This window comes from Panicum hallii, chromosome 1, assembly GCF_002211085.1.
Source record: "Panicum hallii strain FIL2 chromosome 1, PHallii_v3.1, whole genome shotgun sequence".
Classification (NCBI taxonomy): Eukaryota; Viridiplantae; Streptophyta; class Magnoliopsida; order Poales; family Poaceae; genus Panicum; species Panicum hallii.
Window position 1 is genome coordinate 45129824 of NC_038042.1, and position 17562 is coordinate 45147385.

The 17562-nt window shown below is 47.8% G+C and overlaps 2 protein-coding genes and 2 long non-coding RNA genes across 4 annotated transcripts; 2 read left to right on the forward strand and 2 right to left on the reverse strand.

Annotated features, from left to right (window-relative positions):
- Positions 1–1093: 1093 nt before the first annotated feature.
- LOC112872463 lies at positions 1094–2204 on the reverse strand. Its single transcript, XR_003224666.1, has 2 exons — positions 1708–2204; positions 1094–1579 (listed from the first exon to the last, which is right to left on the reverse strand). It is a non-coding gene; the product is annotated as an uncharacterized LOC112872463 (long non-coding RNA).
- Positions 2205–7637: 5433 nt separating this feature from the next.
- Positions 7638–11066, forward strand: LOC112872787 (potassium transporter 19-like). The gene is made up of 8 exons (XM_025935837.1): positions 7638–7751; positions 7848–8070; positions 8205–8444; positions 8532–8582; positions 8682–8942; positions 9060–9112; positions 9231–9345; positions 9469–11066. Exons 1-8 carry the CDS (start codon positions 7638–7640, stop codon positions 10611–10613), a joined length of 2202 nt encoding a protein of 733 aa, XP_025791622.1. The 3' UTR covers positions 10614–11066.
- Positions 11067–12241: 1175 nt separating this feature from the next.
- Positions 12242–16964, reverse strand: LOC112895177. Its single transcript, XR_003229169.1, has 3 exons — positions 16777–16964; positions 16631–16684; positions 12242–12583 (listed from the first exon to the last, which is right to left on the reverse strand). It is a non-coding gene; the product is annotated as an uncharacterized LOC112895177 (long non-coding RNA).
- Positions 12484–16616, forward strand: LOC112895096 (protein indeterminate-domain 2-like). Its single transcript, XM_025963009.1, has 3 exons — positions 12484–12622; positions 13357–13753; positions 14391–16616. Exons 1-3 carry the CDS (start codon positions 12484–12486, stop codon positions 15322–15324), a joined length of 1470 nt encoding a protein of 489 aa, XP_025818794.1. The 3' UTR covers positions 15325–16616.
- Positions 16965–17562: the final 598 nt, after the last annotated feature.

Genomic DNA, 17562 nt, shown 5'->3' on the forward strand with positions numbered 1-17562 from the left:
TAATAATAACACTTACATGCCTTAATTTAACCTTGGTCAAAATTAAAACATACAATGTTCACTACTACATTAATTCTACATCACTGCTGGCCAGAAATAGAACTAATGCACGAAAAACTCATGAGTAAAAATATAATATTGATATTACCAACTTTGGTCAGAAAATATCAATATCTTGATCCATCTTGAATAAAAATTAACTACTCTTCCAATTAAATTGTCCCGTTGGTTCTAATTTAATTAGAAGATAAACATAAACATAGCAGCGGAAACATGAATAAAACTAATTTTTCAGAAGCACTTTGCATACTCATCTACTCTCTAAACAATATCACGTTGGTAAAAATAAATTAGAGATCAAAACTAATCAAAACATGAAGAAAATGCCTCTAAAAGTAATAAAACTAAAGTCCTTTTGCTAATGTGCATATGGCCGGGCCAAGAAAATGGCCCACAGCCCATTCGCGCGTGTGCCACCCCGCACACCAGGCCACAACCTGGGCCTGGGCCGTGAAAGTGGCGCCCCGCCTAGGCTAAAACCAAGCCCATAGGACGGCGCCCACTCCTGGCCATCAATCTGAATCCCACGGCCGACTGCCGCTTGCGCCGGATCAAAACAGGCGATGGCCAACTCCCCCGGAACCCTAGCTCCTCATTCTCTCCTCCCCTTTCTCTCAACTTCCTACCGAGCGACGGCCGCTCGAGGCAAACCGGAGGAGATGGCGGTGCCTCCGCTGGCCCCCTCGCCGGCGCGCGCGCTCGCCCGTGTGTGAGCGAGCGCGCCGTCAAGCGGCCTTGCGGCGGTGCCCTGGGCTCGCGCGCGCGGCGCAGCAGAGTTCCCCGAGCCGGTGGCTCGGGAGCCTTCTTCCTGCGCAACGGCGGTAATGTGCTGACAAGCCGGTGGCTCTGGTGGCCTTCCCACACGGTGGTGGCCGGCGGTGGTGGGCGCAGGTAGGTCCCACGGTCCTAGGGTTAGGGTTAGGGTTTGTCTTTTGCTTCTTCGATTCGAGATCGAATTTCTTTCTTCTTTCTTCTTCTTTTTCTTCTACCCCGACTAGATCTACACGCTAGCGTAGGCGTCTGATACCATTGATAGATCATTAGAGTCACTAGGTGTTAGATCAGAGGGTGTTTTGCATTAACCTTGAGGTAAACAACATGATTTACATCTGGGAGAGAAAGAACAGAGAGAGGGAATAAGGGAGTGAGGGTATAGACTGTCAGGCTTCGAGGTGTTGGAGTCCATGGCGGCAATGTCGAACCGGCGGTGGTGAGGCCGAGGTCGATGGTGACGCAGGGGCGGCGGTCGAGGTCGGGGTGTAGTCGACGATGATGGCGGCGTGGTGCAGAGGTGGCGGCGCTTCCCACTGCTTCAACGCTCCCATGGATCGGATCGGAACTTAGGGTTTTTAATGCGGTGTTGGTGGCGCACGGTGAACCTCGTACGGTGCACCGCTGGCCTCCACCTCTATTTATAGCACTGCACAATGGGGTTCAACAACCATGCTTGAGTTGGGCGCCCCCGATCATGCGCTAGTCCGAGTCCAGCTTCGTTGGACCGATCCGGGTGGAGATCAACCTAACATATGTGTGCCTCATTTTAATTATTTAGTAAGCTTGATTTCATTCAGCCAACATGAAAGTATAATCTAAAGTGAAAAAGTGCATATTACTAAACAAAGGGACTAGTATTGAAAAAGTGCATACCTCGCTGTCACACACGCTGCTGTAAGAAGAGGTCCTAGCAAGTGTCCCAGGTTGTTGTCCTGCTACAGTGACTTCGACTCGGCGCAACTGAAGAGGAAACACCAAAATCGAACTCCCCCTCGCCCAGATCGAGATCCCCCAGCATGAATCGAGTTTCTGGTCACCCAAATCGAAATTAGAAAGCAAGAATAGAGATCCTGACCACCCAAAATCGAGATCAAGCAGCTAGAAACGAGGATCCCCCTATCATAGTCAGCTCGCCGCCACCGAGCTCGAGCCTGCTACTGCCGCGTCTTGTCAGAATATGAAGTTTCTCTCCTCCCAAATCGATTGCCTCAACCTAAATCGATCTTCTTGCCGCACAGATTAAGCTTCCCCCTGCTATATCGAGCTCCTTAGGTTCCGTATTGCTGTACGTCAGACGAGAAGGTTGGAGCGGAGAAGGGGAAGAACAGAATGGAGCGATAACGGGGAATGAGACGGCTCCGTTTTCTCGGTGCAGGACTCTTGACGGGAGGAAAATAGAAGGCCCAGCCCCTGGTAGGAGCCAATATATGACTTCCACGTGTTGGGGGATACGAATGGGGATAGGAAAAGGGAACAGGCAAGCTGCAGCCATTCAAGGATCCGGCAGCAATGGAACGAGGAAGTGGAGCAGTTGCCGTCACAGAGAACCATGGGGTTGGGTTCAGATTCTCTAACGTGCTGAAGCGAAGTCACGCGTGACTTGCGTATCGCCCGATGCTCTCCGTTTGCCATCCAACGGTTGATGAAGGTACATCTTTCCCAGTGCGTAGAGCCTCAGCCCAGCTGCCAATTCTAGCCCAAATATGGCCCAGTTCGCGAGAAGGGGAAGGAAACAGAGGTGAACAGATATTTCAGTGCATTAAAACTCTGCTTTTGTATAGAATTGAACAAGGATTTCATTTTAACTAAAATAACCGTAATAAGCTTTACTAATGACTACTAATCCAACGACTCATATAGCTAAAAAACAATTAATATGACAATGGGAGCTGTAGAATAAATAGACATTTCATTTCCAGTTTCATCAGTTCCATGCTCTGAATATCTAATATAATCCCATCCAAAAGGCACTGCTACAACTAGTGAGATTGTACAGTTAGCCATAGATTTTGCTTGGCTATGGGAGCTCCACCAAAGACCACCAATTAGCAAATTTGTGGCAATGGGAGCTCCACCAAAAACCACCAATTAGCACATTTGTGCTAAACGCATCCTCCTAAAAGAACAAAATAACATTACAAAAGAACAAAGATCCTTGCAGATAGCAATAGCTACAGATTTAGGTCCCTAAAGAAGTTCATGAATAGGGATATCATCAATTTCACTAGGACTCTGCATGAGATATAAGAAAGGTTAAAACAGGGCAACACTAAAACTAGTTTAGACAAGTTGAAATAGAGCAACGCTGAGTTAAAATTACCATAAGCAAATCTCTAAATTTAGTAAAGGCATTACTGTCCTTGTGAGTATTGTCCATTGGTGTTTGAGTTCCTGCATCACAACCATCGTCTTGATGCTGCATAAAGCGTATAACCATGTTATTTAGAAGACAACAGCGAATAACTTAAATATAATACAAGGGTTTTGCAGCAGCATACATTAGATTTATTTGGCACTTTCTTTTTGAATTTTCTTGTCTTGTCGAGCCAGCTTCTAGGTCGCTTCGAACTTCTTGGTTGGACATCTTTTTTTCTTTAGGCGAGCAGCACTAAGTAAATCATCGCCTTGTTGAACATTAGGCTGGGCAGTACACGATTCACTCAAAATACTTCTAGATGCACTGATTTTGTCCTCTAGTTGCTTACCAAGGCTATCAAGTGTACTATCTATCACTGAACAACATTCCAGAGAACTTGCAGCTTGATATGCCAAGATCAAAAATTTGTGAGACAAATACCTATAGTGAAGCATAGCATCCAATTTTGGATTTTCAATGATGCTCCTTCCTTTGTTGTCATGTATAGTGCCATACCTTGCTTCCCTTGTCCAACGTTTCAGAATATAATGGTCTGGTAATAACTTAATATTCATCAAGTCAAGAACTTTCAAAGCATGGGCACACAATACCCCGGTCCATGTAAACTGCTCACAATTACATGATGCCCTTTGCTCCAAAGAATTACCATAAACTATGCGCTCTTGTTCAGAACTTAAATCACCATTAGCCCTCACAATTGCAACAGCATATGTGTTATTTCCACCCAATGATCTAGCACAAGCAGCCATGCTTCTTTCATATTCGGTTTGGAATGATTCAAATATCGGGAGGTGTAAATTTTGCTTGCTTGCACTAACATAGGTGTGTTCATTCTTATTCTAGGTAGCTTTTTTCTAGCTTCGAATTCTTCATCAAGCTCTTTGTTTCTTTTTGTTTGCACAGCCCTTTCAAAATGCTTCAAGAAACGAATGATATCAAGATCCAACTTCAAATGTGTTTTTAAGTCACTATTAAAACTCTCACTTAGTTGTGTGCTTCTCATTCCCAATGTAAAAATATCCCTCATGTAACATTCAGCCCACTGTTCCTTGAACTTGTAGATGTTATCTAGCCATGATGCCTTTTTCTTGTCCACCTTACTCCTCATGATGTCAAATGCTTCCGCAAAGGCTCCTTTGTCCTCAATGTTATACATGCAAGCACTAAACTCTGAGAGAATGTGAGGCTCTTCTTTTTCTTTATCATCATCATCATTTTTACCATTGCTTAAGTGCTTGATAGCATTCTGCATTATGTGAAAGGTGCATAATCCATGCCAAGCTTCTACAAATACCTCCCGAACAGCCTTTCCCATTGCGGTATCTTGATCAGTAAATATAGTTCTAGGCTGTTTACCATTATGTGCTGACAGAAAAGTCTGAAACAGCCATGTGAAAGAAGCACATGTTTCATCAAACAAAAGAGCAGCTCCAAAAATGACGGTTTCTCTAAATTGATTGAACCCAACAAAGACGCCGAAAGGCATATGTTCTTTGTTTGTACCAAAGGTAGTGTCAAAGGTGACAACATCCCTAAAGTGAGTATAATCAATTATCATCTTAGCATCAGCCCAAAATATATTGGTTATTTGTTCCTCACAGTCCAATTGCACAGCATAGTGAAAAGATGGGTTCTCAGGTATCTTATCTTGAAAATACTTCAACATGCTTCCTGCTTGCCCATATGTCAACTCTCTTTGGCGCTTGCCCTGTAAATAATTTTTGTGATCACGACAAGTGTAACTAAGATTCATTGCCCCTCCAACTTGCCGACTAGCCAATTCATGTGCAGCTTTTGGTCTAATTCCTGAATCATCGGCGGTCTCAATTTCAAAGGCCTGCACTTCTGAAATCCTCCTTTGTGATAACATTAGATGGAAGGTTTGTGGTAAGTGAAGGACATGATTATGCACAAGAATTAGATCGAACAATTCATAATTTCCTTGTTCTCGATCTAACGTAAGACCCATCCGAACTGGACAACCTGTTCTTGTTTCAGCTCGAAGATTTTTGGTGGCATGGTCTCTCTTGTCTCGTGCTCTACAACCCTCTTTGGCACACACATATCTACATGAAGTTACTTTCCCATCGCATTTGCTCTCATTTGTGTACCTTTTTCTGACCTCAAAGCCTACATGACCTCCATATTCCACCCAAAATATCCAAGCATCATCCAAATTTCTAAATTTCTGGCCAATTTGAGGTACCCAAATAGGACTGACATTCTCCCTGTATGGAATCAGATGCATACGTATCACTGCTACCAGACATCTGGACAGAAACAAAACAAAGGAAAACAATTGCAAGTCTAACTTACTTGTTGCCTTCTTCCACCGAATCATGGTTGGTTGTTGGTTGCAGCACTGCCTCCGGCAAGCTTGAACGCGGTCCCCCTCCATCTCCTCCCGGCAGCGCAGCCATCCAGAGCACGTGAGGTCAGCCACTCTTCCGCAGCTCGCACAGGAGCGGAGGTCACCCGCAGCAGGAGCAAGCTCCGTGCCGCGTCTACATATGCAGTAGGCGCCGGTCGTCCGTGCTTGGCAACAAGGCGGCGCGCGTTTTCCCCGTGCTAATTTATGGAGCAATGGCACTTCCGCGCCAATCTCGTTCAGCGGCGGCAAGCCACAGCGGCTGCTGTCCTTCCCCTTCTCGCGAACTAGGCCATATTTGGGCTAAAATTGGCAGCTGGACTGAGGCTCTACGCACTGGGAAAGATGTACCTTCATCAACCGTTGGATGGCAAACGGAGGGCATCGGACGATGCGCAAGTCACGCGTGACTTCGCTTCAGCACGTTAGAGAATCTGAACCCCATGGGGTTGTGGAGCCGGCTGCTCCCTGTGGCCACCATCGCAGGACCAGGCTTGCCAGGCCGCCTGCGCAAATGGACGCGATGGCGTCGGCAAAGATGAGCTGCAGGCCTACCGCCGCACATGAAGGTGAATGAAGGTGAAGGTTCTGCACGGTGTGGATGCCACCCAGCGTGAGAAGTGATGCTATAACAGTCTCTCGTCTTTAGCCATCACTCTGGGCACATGTTGTGGAGAGTCCAAGGGGCTTGAATAGAAACCCTAGTAGAACACGTTTTTTTCCTTCAACTCTTAGAAGTATTGTTGGAATTATTAAAAAAAAGTATTGTTTGGTTGTATGTTCGAGGCATGCTGGGAGTTGGTCTAAGAGATGGTGCAACAAATTAATTTTTTTCTGTAGCGAATGAGATATTGACATATTGTAATATAAGCATTGTTATTTGGAATTTCATGGATTACTATTTTACATAATAGATTTATCCATTGATTAGATAAGAGACAGAAATAACTATTTATAATCAATGAAATTTCACGCGTTCCAAATTCAGAAGAAGCCGCACAACATCTCCCTGGTCCCGTGGGGATCGAGCTCGATCTCGCGAGATGAGCGCCATCACTAGTTTCCACGGCAGTATCCCCCGCCACGCCCGCGACCCCCTTTCTGGCTGAAGACACGGCATTCAGGCCGTTTCATCTTGTCCAAACAGAACGGAACGGCCACGTACAACGGCAACAGCCGATGCAACGGCAACGTACTGCGCATGCATGACCAAGCCTGCCTGACCTGGCAAGCCAAAGATTTTAGTTCTGCGCGTTGCTGCTGGCAGGTGAAACTAATTAACCCTACGTAGCAACCGCCTACCGGTATGGCAGGTTCAGAAATAGAGGATCCTACGTCAGGGAGGGAAGGCCGGACACAGGACACCCCGGCCCCCAGCATCGTTTCGCGAGGCGGCGGCGCCGAGACAGGAGAGAGACACAGAGAGGCGTGAGCTGATCGGGCTCCAGATTTGGCACCGGAGGCTCTTCGGCCCCCCATCGGGGCGAAGGCGCCGTCCGGCCCTGCGAACGGCGTGCGTATAAGATGGCAGCAGCAGCAGCGCAGGTGCAGACGACACGGGGCTTGCCACCCTTGAGCGCCGCGGCGGCCCCTCCTCCTCCGTTCGGATCCCGGGTAATCTCCTCCACCGCCCCCGGCCTTTGTTCGTCTCCTCCCCGGGATCTCTCGCGGCTCCATCCATTTCTCTCTGTTTGCAATCCTGTCATCAGATTGTAGATTATCCCATGACCATCATTGTTCATTCATTCACTGCATCTCTGTTTGTTCTGAACTTCTGAACCGAACACGAGCCAATCGTCTCGCATTCCTTCGCGCCGATCCTCCGGGTTTCCCGCGATGGCCATTGACGGGGAGGGAAGTTTCATCTGTGTAGTCTTGGGGATATATTCTGTCTGATCTGCATAGTTGTCAGGCAGATTACTTCTGTGAATTGAGTATTGGCTTCTCACAGTATCTGTAACAGGGCACCGGGATCTGAAGCCTAGCTAGAGGTTCTGCCGATCCACCATAAACCCTCGCAAGCCCCTTCTCACCACACCAGCAAGGGGCGACGACGAGATGTCAGCCGAAGCCGCCGAGAGCCCCGGCGCGGCCGCCGAGAGGCTCAAGCGCAATGACTCGCTCTACGGCGACGCCGAGAAGGTCTCCAACGACAAGTACCACGGCTCCGGGGTCAGGATCTCAGCGTCAGCTCATTCTCTTCGTGCGCCTGTTCGTATATAGATAGGCATCAGTGACGCTGACACGACACGCTGGTGGCGCGTGCAGGGCAGCTGGGCGCGGACGCTGATGCTGGCGTTCCAGAGCATCGGCGTCGTGTACGGCGACATCGGGACGTCGCCGCTGTACGTGTACTCGAGCACGTTCCCGGACGGCATCCGCCACCCCGACGACCTCCTCGGCGTGCTCTCGCTCATCCTCTACACCCTCATCCTCATCCCCATGCTCAAGTACGTCTTCGTCGTCCTCCACGCCAACGACGACGGCGACGGTGAGCTAGCTGGCTGCCTACCTAGCGTCATCTTTCGTTGTATATTGGCATCGATCGCTCTTGTCCAACCGAAGCAAATGCAATGTCTTGGTGTCAAGTGATCAACATGATTTCATGAATAAAAAAACAAACAGGAGGAACGTTTGCGCTGTACTCGCTGATTTCGCGGTACGCCAAGATCAGGATGATCCCGGACCAGCAGACCGAGGACACGACCCTGTCCAACTACAGCGTCGACACGCGGCTGCGGAGGGCGCAGTGGCTCAAGGAGAAGCTCGAGTCCAGCAACGCGGCCAAGATCGGGCTTTTCACCATCACCATCCTCGGCACCTCCATGGTCATGGGCGACGGAACCTTGACGCCAGCCATCTCTGGTACGTACGGAGATGGCAATAATAAAGCTTGCACAAACTGGTTGAAGAATGCTAATCGATCTGTTTCTGATGGATTTGTTCTTGCAGTGCTCTCGGCAGTGAGTGGGATCAGGGAGAAAGCGCCCAACTTGACACAATGTACGTATGCTGCAGCTTTCAGATACCAACCAACTTGCGAGCTATGGCCGATGGCTAGCTTCTGAACCGGTTTCTGATCTGATGTCGTTTTTGCTGTAGTGCAAGTGGTGTGGATCTCGGTAGCCATCCTGTTCGTGCTCTTCTCGGTGCAGCGCTTCGGCACCGACAAGGTCGGCTACTCCTTCGCGCCCATCATCTCGGTGTGGTTCCTCCTCATCGCCGGCACCGGGATGTACAACCTCGCCGTGCACGACGCCACCATCCTCCGGGCCTTCAACCCGATGTACATCGTCCAGTACTTCAGCAGGAACGGCAAGGAGGCCTGGGTCTCGCTTGGGGGCGTCATCCTCTGCATCACAGGTATGTCTATGTTCTTCAGAGTTCAGATAGATCTGTCTGTTTCCGAACAGTTTATGACACAAACCCTGTGGTTGTTCTATTGATCTGACGTCTATTTGCAATGTCATTTGGAAACAGGCGCGGAGGCCATGTTTGCGGATCTCGGCCATTTCAACATCAGGGCCATTCAGGTACCAGCAGCCATAGCTTAATTTGTTTCAGTGTTTCACTCTTCATTTTCCGGGACGGGAACATCTCGTTAGCTGCTACAGTAGTTACTCTTACCAAGTTATTCGCTCGCTCTTGCAGATCAGCTTCACCTGTATCCTCTTCCCCTCCGTTGCACTATGCTACATGGGTCAGGCGGCCTATCTGCGCAGATTTCCCGAGAACGTCGCCGACACCTTCTTCAAGTCCATCCCAGGTACTACGGCAGAGTGATGATCAATGGCTGCTTGTTCGTGTAATCCAATACTAGTAACTAGTAAGCTATTATTTGCAAAACGTATGTCAAGGCTGAAGACGTGAGCTAATCAAAACAATGCAGAGCCGATGTTCTGGCCGGTGTTCGTGGTGGCGATCATGGCGGCCATCATCGCGAGCCAGGCCATGCTGTCCGGCGCGTTCGCCATCCTGTCCAAGGCGCTGTCGCTGGGCTGCTTCCCGCGGGTGGAGGTGGTGCACACCTCCAGCAAGTACGAGGGCCAGGTATACCTGCCGGAGGTGAACTTCCTGATCGGCGCCGCCAGCGTGGCCGTCACGATGGGGTTCCAGACGACGGCCAACATCGGCAACGCGTACGGCATCTGCGTGGTGACGGTGTTCTCCATCACGACGCACCTGATGGCGGTGGTGATGCTGCTGGTGTGGCGGACGCCGGCGGCGCTGGTGGCCGCGTTCTACGTCGTGTTCGGCCTCGCCGAGTTCGTGTACCTGTCGTCCATCCTGTCCAAGTTCGCCGACGGCGGGTACCTGCCCTTCTGCTTCTCGCTGGTGCTCATGGGGCTCATGGCGGCGTGGCACTACGTCCACGTCCTGCGCTACTGGCACGAGGTGGACCGCGCGGTGCCCGCGGCGGAGCTGGGCGCGGTGCTGGCGCGGCGCGACGTGCGCCGGGTGCGCGGCGTGGGCCTGCTCTACTCGGAGCTCGTGCAGGGGATCCCGCCCGTGTTCCAGATCCTGGTGGACAAGATCCCCTCCGTGCACGCCGTCTTCGTCTTCGTGTCCATCAAGCACCTCCCCGTCCCGCGCGTGGCGGCGCCGGAGCGCCTCATCCTCCGCCGCGTCGGCCCCGTCAACCACCGCGTGTTCCGCTGCGTCGCGCGGTACGGCTACACGGACACCATGGAGGGCCACAGGGAATTCGCCGCGTTCCTCCTCGACCGCCTCAAGGTGTTCGTCCGGGAGGAGGCCACCTTCGGCGACGGCGTCGGCAGCCACAGCGGCCGCGCGCAGACGGCGGCGGCGGCGGTCGAGCAGGAGCAGCGGTTCATCGACGCGGAGGCGGCGCGCGGGGTGGTGTACCTGATGGGGGAGGCCACGGTGACGGCGGCGGCGGGGTCGTCGTGGGCGAAGCGGGTGGTGGTGAACAACGTGTACGGGTTCCTCCGGAAGAACCTCCGGGAGAGCCACAAGGCGCTGTCCATCCCCAAGGACCAGCTGCTCAGGGTCGGCGTCACCTACGAGATCTGAGCCGGTCTCTTCTCAATTCCTAGGGCTTGTTTTCCTGTGCTAGCTCCTCCTTGTTCTAATGGCGTGCTTCTAGCAGTTGGAGTGACTGTTCATTAATCTCTTGTGCACAATGTATTTGCATGGGTAGTAACTAGTAATAGTTGTCTCTGTTGCAAATTGCCAAGCTCCATTCCATATTTCCATCTGCAGTGCACCAGCCGGCCATTCATTCAGTGCTCACAGATCACAACAGCCAATTAGACATGGAGAGAAATGCATGGTAAACACAAAAATCACTGCAGAAACTGGCATTCCTTTCTGGTAAACTGTACTCCATTCACGCACAGAGGCTTCATTCATGCGGTCCCTTTCAGTAGTTGTCCTGCAGAAACTGTAAATATATCTGCTCCTTGTCCTTTCTCTTGTCTGTTAATATTCTGAAGGATGCAGGCCTCAGCTGAAACTGTAGAGACACAAGCTGCAGAACCAGGACGCCAGCATAGGGCAGTCCGGATAACGGCTTTGGCTCTTTGTTTGTACTGTATTCGGTGTCACCGAATGAGCCAGGCCCTCCCTTCAATATCAGTAAACAGTGCATGGCTCCCGGGGGAAAAGAAACTCGGCCACAGCTTGCTCCAGCGTGAGTGACGACCAAACCCAGCACACTTCCTAATGATTTGTTATGTACAGTTAATGACACATGGGACGCGCTCAATTGAATCAGGTTACAACAGATGATGTTCCCCTCATGGTTTCCATCCTCTCGCCTCCAGTGATCATCACAGAAGCACCAGCTATACTTTTATTTTCCAAAAAAGCACCAGCTATACTTGTGGGCTTTTGGCAATAGGAACTTAATAAAACCCGACAAAATCGAAAAGCTGTAGTTAACAGAGGCTATAAGATCAAATCCGAACAATATCACCAAATAACCGACAGATTAAAGTCATGGTAGAACTTGAACCTTGCTGTTCACCGTGATCGCTAGACGGCGTCAAATCGGTGAACGGTCATTTGACATACACTTCAGCCTCTTCTGGTAACACAGCTTCTGCATTGGAAGACATACGTAGAACTCTTCAAACCTCCAGGCTCCATGCAGCTCAGGAAACTCCAAATACTAAAACAAAGGCAGATCTCACAGTTGCACCAAAGAGAGGAGGTTGATACCACGGCAAGCCGGATATAAAAACTGCGGCCAACGTTTGTCTCTTCTCCCGGATCTCACAGTTGGCATCCTCCCTTGTACCGACGAAACCGTCTCCTGCCTGCTCTTCACACAGATCGCCTCGATTTTATTCCTCCGTCTGATTGCGACATCATCTCGAGAAAATAACGTTATCAATTTACCACCCAAACCATCCGTCTTGACGGTGACAAGCTACTTTAATCCCTAGGGTGAAACATGACATACACTAGAGCCTCTCTTGTCGATGACTGCAAGGCATACAGATTTCGACGATGTAAAAAGAACAGCAGCAGAAATTACCGCCTGCAGTTCACAGTATCATAAATCTTTCTGGTCCTCCGGATGGTCTTTCTCTGTAGCTCACCAGGCATAACAGTAACCGGAGTGCAACGAGATGAGCATACAGTAGCACGTAGCTCAAGATTAGTTCTCTTCTCCCATGGAACTTTTCTTAGCAAACTTCAGGATACTGACAAATTCTTTAGAAACAATAAATGGAACATTCGTGCTGATGAGGCAATTAGATTCGCATTCCATCGGTTAAATAATAGCGGCAGCATTGCAGTCCTTGATGCTGACTGAAAGTTTAATCAATCATTTTCCTATTGTCTAATTGCAGCCTCTTCGTTCCGTTGTGCATAAATCACCATCCCCCTTCACCTTGCTGGCACCCTCTGCAACCAGTATCTGGACTTCCAAGCAATGTCACACACGTCGGAAGAGGAATCCCTGAACAACTTCCAGCAGCAGGCGAAGCTAGAAGCTTGTGCGGCTGGGTCAAGCAAAGGTGACACTGTCATGCCTGTAGTGAAAAAGAGACGAGGTCATCCAGGAAATCTAGGTATGGTGCTTCAATTTTCAACTAGCACACTTGGTTTCTTAAGGCATTTAATAGCAGCACTTTTCAACTAATGCTAGCCATCATGCCATAAACAATAAATCCATGTCTGAACTTTTTTCCAATCAAGATTGCATGACTATACGAACACACGTGCAAGTGCAATATAATATACTCATCATCAATGCTATGTTTAAAAGAATGATCTTTGTTCTCAGTTTCTATTTTATGAGAAACTAAACAAAGGAGATAGATGAATGGTAACTGAAATTTCTGAAGCTCTGTAGAAACTCTATATAACTTACCTTATCCTTCTCCACTTGAGAATCCAGGTCTGCAAGAAAAATGTTCTTGTGCAATGTTGTTTCGGTTTTTTACTAAGAACACATGATATCATGTTTTCACCTTAGATTATAGCTTTCAACAGGCTTTATTTTGTTTCACCATTAGTATCAGCTATATACCTATCGCCGCAACTTTGTTCAACTCATTTCCACCAAGAATTGAGATATATAGATGGAACCAAAGGATTATGAATGGATAGATAATTATCATAGAAACCAAATCTTGCACTTCATGGGACTGTGATTCACTTACAACTGAAGTAGCAAAGAAACTGAACTGCTTGATAGGTCTCAATGTATGAAGATTAGAAAAGGAAGTTATAAAAAAGATAATTTGAATGTTCACTTCAACCAGTGACAACCTAACATTGGTTCATAATATCCCTCTGGCAGATCCTGATGTGGAAGTAGTGGCTTTGTCACCTAAGACACTGCTAGCAACAAACAGATACATATGTGAGGTCTGCCACAAGGGCTTCCAGAGAGATCAGAACCTCCAGCTTCACAGGAGAGGCCATAACCTACCATGGAAGCTGAAGCAGAGAAGCAGTACCGAAGCTAAGAAGAAGGTGTATGTCTGCCCTGAGCTCACCTGTCCTCATCATGATGCAAGCCGAGCTTTGGGTGATCTCACAGGAATAAAAAAGCACTACTCCAGGAAGCATGGGGAGAAGAAGTGGAAGTGTGATAGGTGTTCAAAGAAGTATGCTGTTCAATCGGACTGGAAGGCTCACACCAAGATATGTGGCACCAAGGAGTACCGATGTGACTGTGGAACAATCTTCTCAAGGTATGTCTTTCTTCAACCAACAACACCATAGACAATAGTCAAACGAACTACACTTGGCTGTAGAATGATCAATGAATTTGATAAATATTGTTGTTGTATCACACTGTCATACTTCTGCATGTGTAACTCAACAAAAAAGTGAATGATTATGACCTTATGCATATTATTCTATTACGTAGCCTAAACATTTCAAGGTATAAAGTAGTTATGTACAACAGCAGCTAGCAAACAAAAATGGGAAAAGGATAGGTCCTTGAGAGTGTTGGGTAAAGCATATATCAGCGCTAGTCATGATAACAAAGGCTTATGTGCTTCAAAGGAAAAATAGACTCAAAGGAAATTCCTAATATCCGTTCATGTGAAGTAAAAGGACTCGAAGGTTACTTATTTATGTGTTTCCAACGAGGCGACTCCAATTTATTAAAACCAAATAAGCTTACATTTCAACTTTTGAAAATTTTCTCCTTCAATTTTCTGTCAAACTGTGTCAGCAACTTAAGAAATGCAATGCCAAATTGAGTTTTGGGATCAGTTGATATCATTTAGCATAGCTGGGTATTTGTATATGAGCATTTATATCTCACATTTCAACTTTTGAAAATGTACGATTTCAATTTTCTATTGTATGTATATGCAGGAAGGACAGTTTCATCACACATCGAGCCTTCTGTGATGCACTGGCTGAGGACAACTCCAGGGTTAACCACAGCCTTGCTACAATGGTGGGAAGTCTGCATGGTCATCAGCAGGATATCTTTTCGCATGCAGTACCTACCTTCTCCACTTCACCAACTGATGTGATAGCGAACTTGTCTAGCAATGACCATAATTCAGACAGTCATCTGAGATCTTTGTCCCCTTATGCTCTCATTACAAGAAACACAGCATTGTTCTCCAACCAGATATCACCCAAGGATTCAAGCTTTCCACTTGATGGAAGCGCATCAAGTTACCCTTATATGTCCATGAATTCTCCATACATGTCTGCAACTGCACTGCTACAGAAAGCTGCGGAGATGGGAGCAAAGACCAGCCAGGATCCTATATCACCATTGCTCCTAAAAAATTTCCCAAGTAATGTGACTACTCCTCGAGATCACATGGAAATATCTTCTGGAAGTCAAGGAGACTCCCTTGGGAATTCAGCAGCTAATAGTGTTGGCATCAAGACAGCTGAAGATGAGGGCTCTTACATGAATGGTCGCAATAACATTCTGATGAACTCACCATGGGTGAGTAGTTACAGACCTACTACAGTGCCTTTAATTGGACTGATGAATCATCCATTTGCCATGAGAGCAGAAAAGGAGAGCCCTGGCATATTTCCTGGAAGTCAGACGCAGCACAGCAGGCAGGAACATATTTCAGGGGTAGGAGACGCTGGACTAACCCAAGACTTTCTGGGCTTAGGAGGCAGTGGGAATTTAGAAATGAGTTCTGAGACTTACAATGCAGATGTGACAGCACTAAGCTATTCTGATGAGCAGCAGAAGCAACAGGAACATATCTACTCTTACCATCAGTCATCTCTTGATTCCACTGCACTGGAGAAACCCATATGGGAATCTTAATGCAGACATTTTACTTACTCTGGTAGTTCAGCTTCAGCTAAGCTGTCCTTGAAGTAGTAGCCGTTAAGCTGGTATTAACATGTGCCAGGCAGTAAAAGCCTTGTTCTGTTAGGCTAAATGGGGTTTAACAGAGCATTTCTATAGGATGATTAAAGGTCTAGCTCAGTATCAGAGTGACCAAAAGGATAGCTTTAAGGAATTTCTGTACTTTCATTCAAGAGATATCAATAAATACTTTGCGTTCTATTGGAAAAGGAAAGCAGGACATGTGGATGCAAATTGTAGAACAATCCATTGGGGTCAACAATTTAATTTATTACAGTTACAAAATAAGAAGAACCACAGACAACAGATTCCTTTGCTCTTTTGAAAGAGCAAATGGCAGATTTTGTTTACCCTTAATTTTATGAGACTTTAGTTATATGAATGTGGCGTTCCCATTATTTTCCCACAACTAATGCCCTAATCCGGGAGCCATGATCCAAATTATTTTGGGCCCTGAAGTAACTTCACAATGTTGCTTCCTACCCGTACTTCGGTGTTCTCTACAACTTCTTTACATGAATGCACCATAAGAGCAATCTATCTGTATACAGGATAAAGTGCAAAAGCTGCCAAATGTGTTCCTAGCATTAAGAATACCCATACACCAGAAAGTTCCTGTTCGAGTATAAGTGAATTGCCCGCCTCTTCCCATTAGCTTAAGCTTTTGGGTTAAATTGTTTATGCATGCAACTCAATATGGTATCAAAGCCAGAGGTCTCGAGTTCGAATCTTGGTGGGCGCGATTAAATAAAATAATTGCAGCCCAATCCAATTTCCACGTTTGAGGCCTGAGGGAGAGCCTGCATGTGAGGGGGAGTGTTGGAGTATAAGTGACTTGCCCACCTCTTCCCATCAGCTTAAGCTTTTGGATTGAATTGGTTGGTGCATGCAACTCAATAGTTCTATTGATGTTGTTACAGAAGAAAAGACAAAAGGAGCAAAGTGATGCTAGTGATGGTTGAGCTTCAGCTATGACTGACCCATATGCGGGTCAAGAAACAGTACGTTGGCACTAGACTGCCACACCTAGTTTATACTGAAGCTGATGCAGACATGTCAATTATGTTGGCATGAGAAATCCTTCAGTCATATATGCTAGTAACACTATGCCATGCCTCGCACATTTGTACTATCGAAACATTTATCGAACGAGGTCTCAGAAGCTACACTTTCAAAAATTTGTATCATCCATATCTCTGAAATATTGAAACGACATGGCTTGGCCAAACTAGTAGCAATCCAATATGTTAGCTGAACTTACCTCGATCTAAACCATAGGCTCAGAGCAATTTCTTCTAGCATCCACAAGACCAACCTGCAAGGATCAGAAGTTTCTCTAAGGAACTTCAAACTGAAAGCTTAGGAGGGCATATTTTTCCTGTAAAAATCAGATTGAGGTCTCTTTACCAGCACTCCAGTAATAGCGGCAGGCGGGTTTGGAGGGGCGGATCATCGCCGAGGGGAGCGCCGACTAAGTTAGATAGCCTCTGTCGCCAACGGCACCGGAGGTTGGCAATCGCCGGCAGGGGGTGGAGCAGCCTCCGCCGTCTCCGCCATGGCCGCCGGCGGAAGGTCTCACTGAGACTAGCCGGGCTTTGCAGTTGGGCTTTTCGCAAGTTCTGGGCCTCTGAGCGAATTTATTTTAGGCTTGGGCTTCACCGAGACACAGCTGGATTCCGTACACGTCGGCCACTTCCCTGGGCCACGCAAGGCGTCCGTTCGTGAGCTCCTCGCAGACTGCCATCATACCAGCCTTTTTTACATTTTAGCCCTTTTCGAGAAAAAAATTACATTTGGACCCCTAGCAGACTTATTCCCACTTTTGGACCCTAGGGTCGGCACCATGATTGCCGAAGTCACATGTCTCGACGCTATGATTCATAGTGCCGAGACGCCACGTGCCCACCTATCTGGCGCCGACGTGGCAGCTACCTCGGCGCCAAAGATCATGGCGCCAAGCTCGGCGTCGTAGACCGTGGCGCCAAGCTCGGCGCCATAGATTGTGGCGCTGAGCTGGCTACCCATATAGCACGTCCAACTTCTCCTGTCCGAACCTTCATCCCATATTTCTTATCCCGTCTCGATTTTTCTATCTCTCCCCCACCCGCCCAACCTCATCAATCGACGTATTTGACCTTGAAAACTTTGATTTGATCCATAGATCTTTAAGATCAAGGTATCCTCTCTCCCCTC

What these genes read in the sequence shown, in the direction of transcription:
- LOC112872787 (XM_025935837.1), top strand. Translation starts at nt 7,638, where the DNA reads ATGTCAGCCGAAGCCGCCGAGAGCCCCGGCGCGGCCGCCGAGAGGCTC. An exon ending in AGCGCCCAACTTGACACAAT is followed by an intron (nt 8,583 to 8,681) that starts GTACGTATGCTG and finishes TTTTTGCTGTAG; the next exon opens with TGCAAGTGGTGTGGATCTCG. An exon ending in CGTCATCCTCTGCATCACAG is followed by an intron (nt 8,943 to 9,059) that starts GTATGTCTATGT and finishes ATTTGGAAACAG; the next exon opens with GCGCGGAGGCCATGTTTGCG.
- LOC112895096 (XM_025963009.1), top strand. Translation starts at nt 12,484, where the DNA reads ATGTCACACACGTCGGAAGAGGAATCCCTGAACAACTTCCAGCAGCAG. An exon ending in AGGTCATCCAGGAAATCTAG is followed by an intron (nt 12,623 to 13,356) that starts GTATGGTGCTTC and finishes TCCCTCTGGCAG; the next exon opens with ATCCTGATGTGGAAGTAGTG. An exon ending in TGTGGAACAATCTTCTCAAG is followed by an intron (nt 13,754 to 14,390) that starts GTATGTCTTTCT and finishes ATGTATATGCAG; the next exon opens with GAAGGACAGTTTCATCACAC.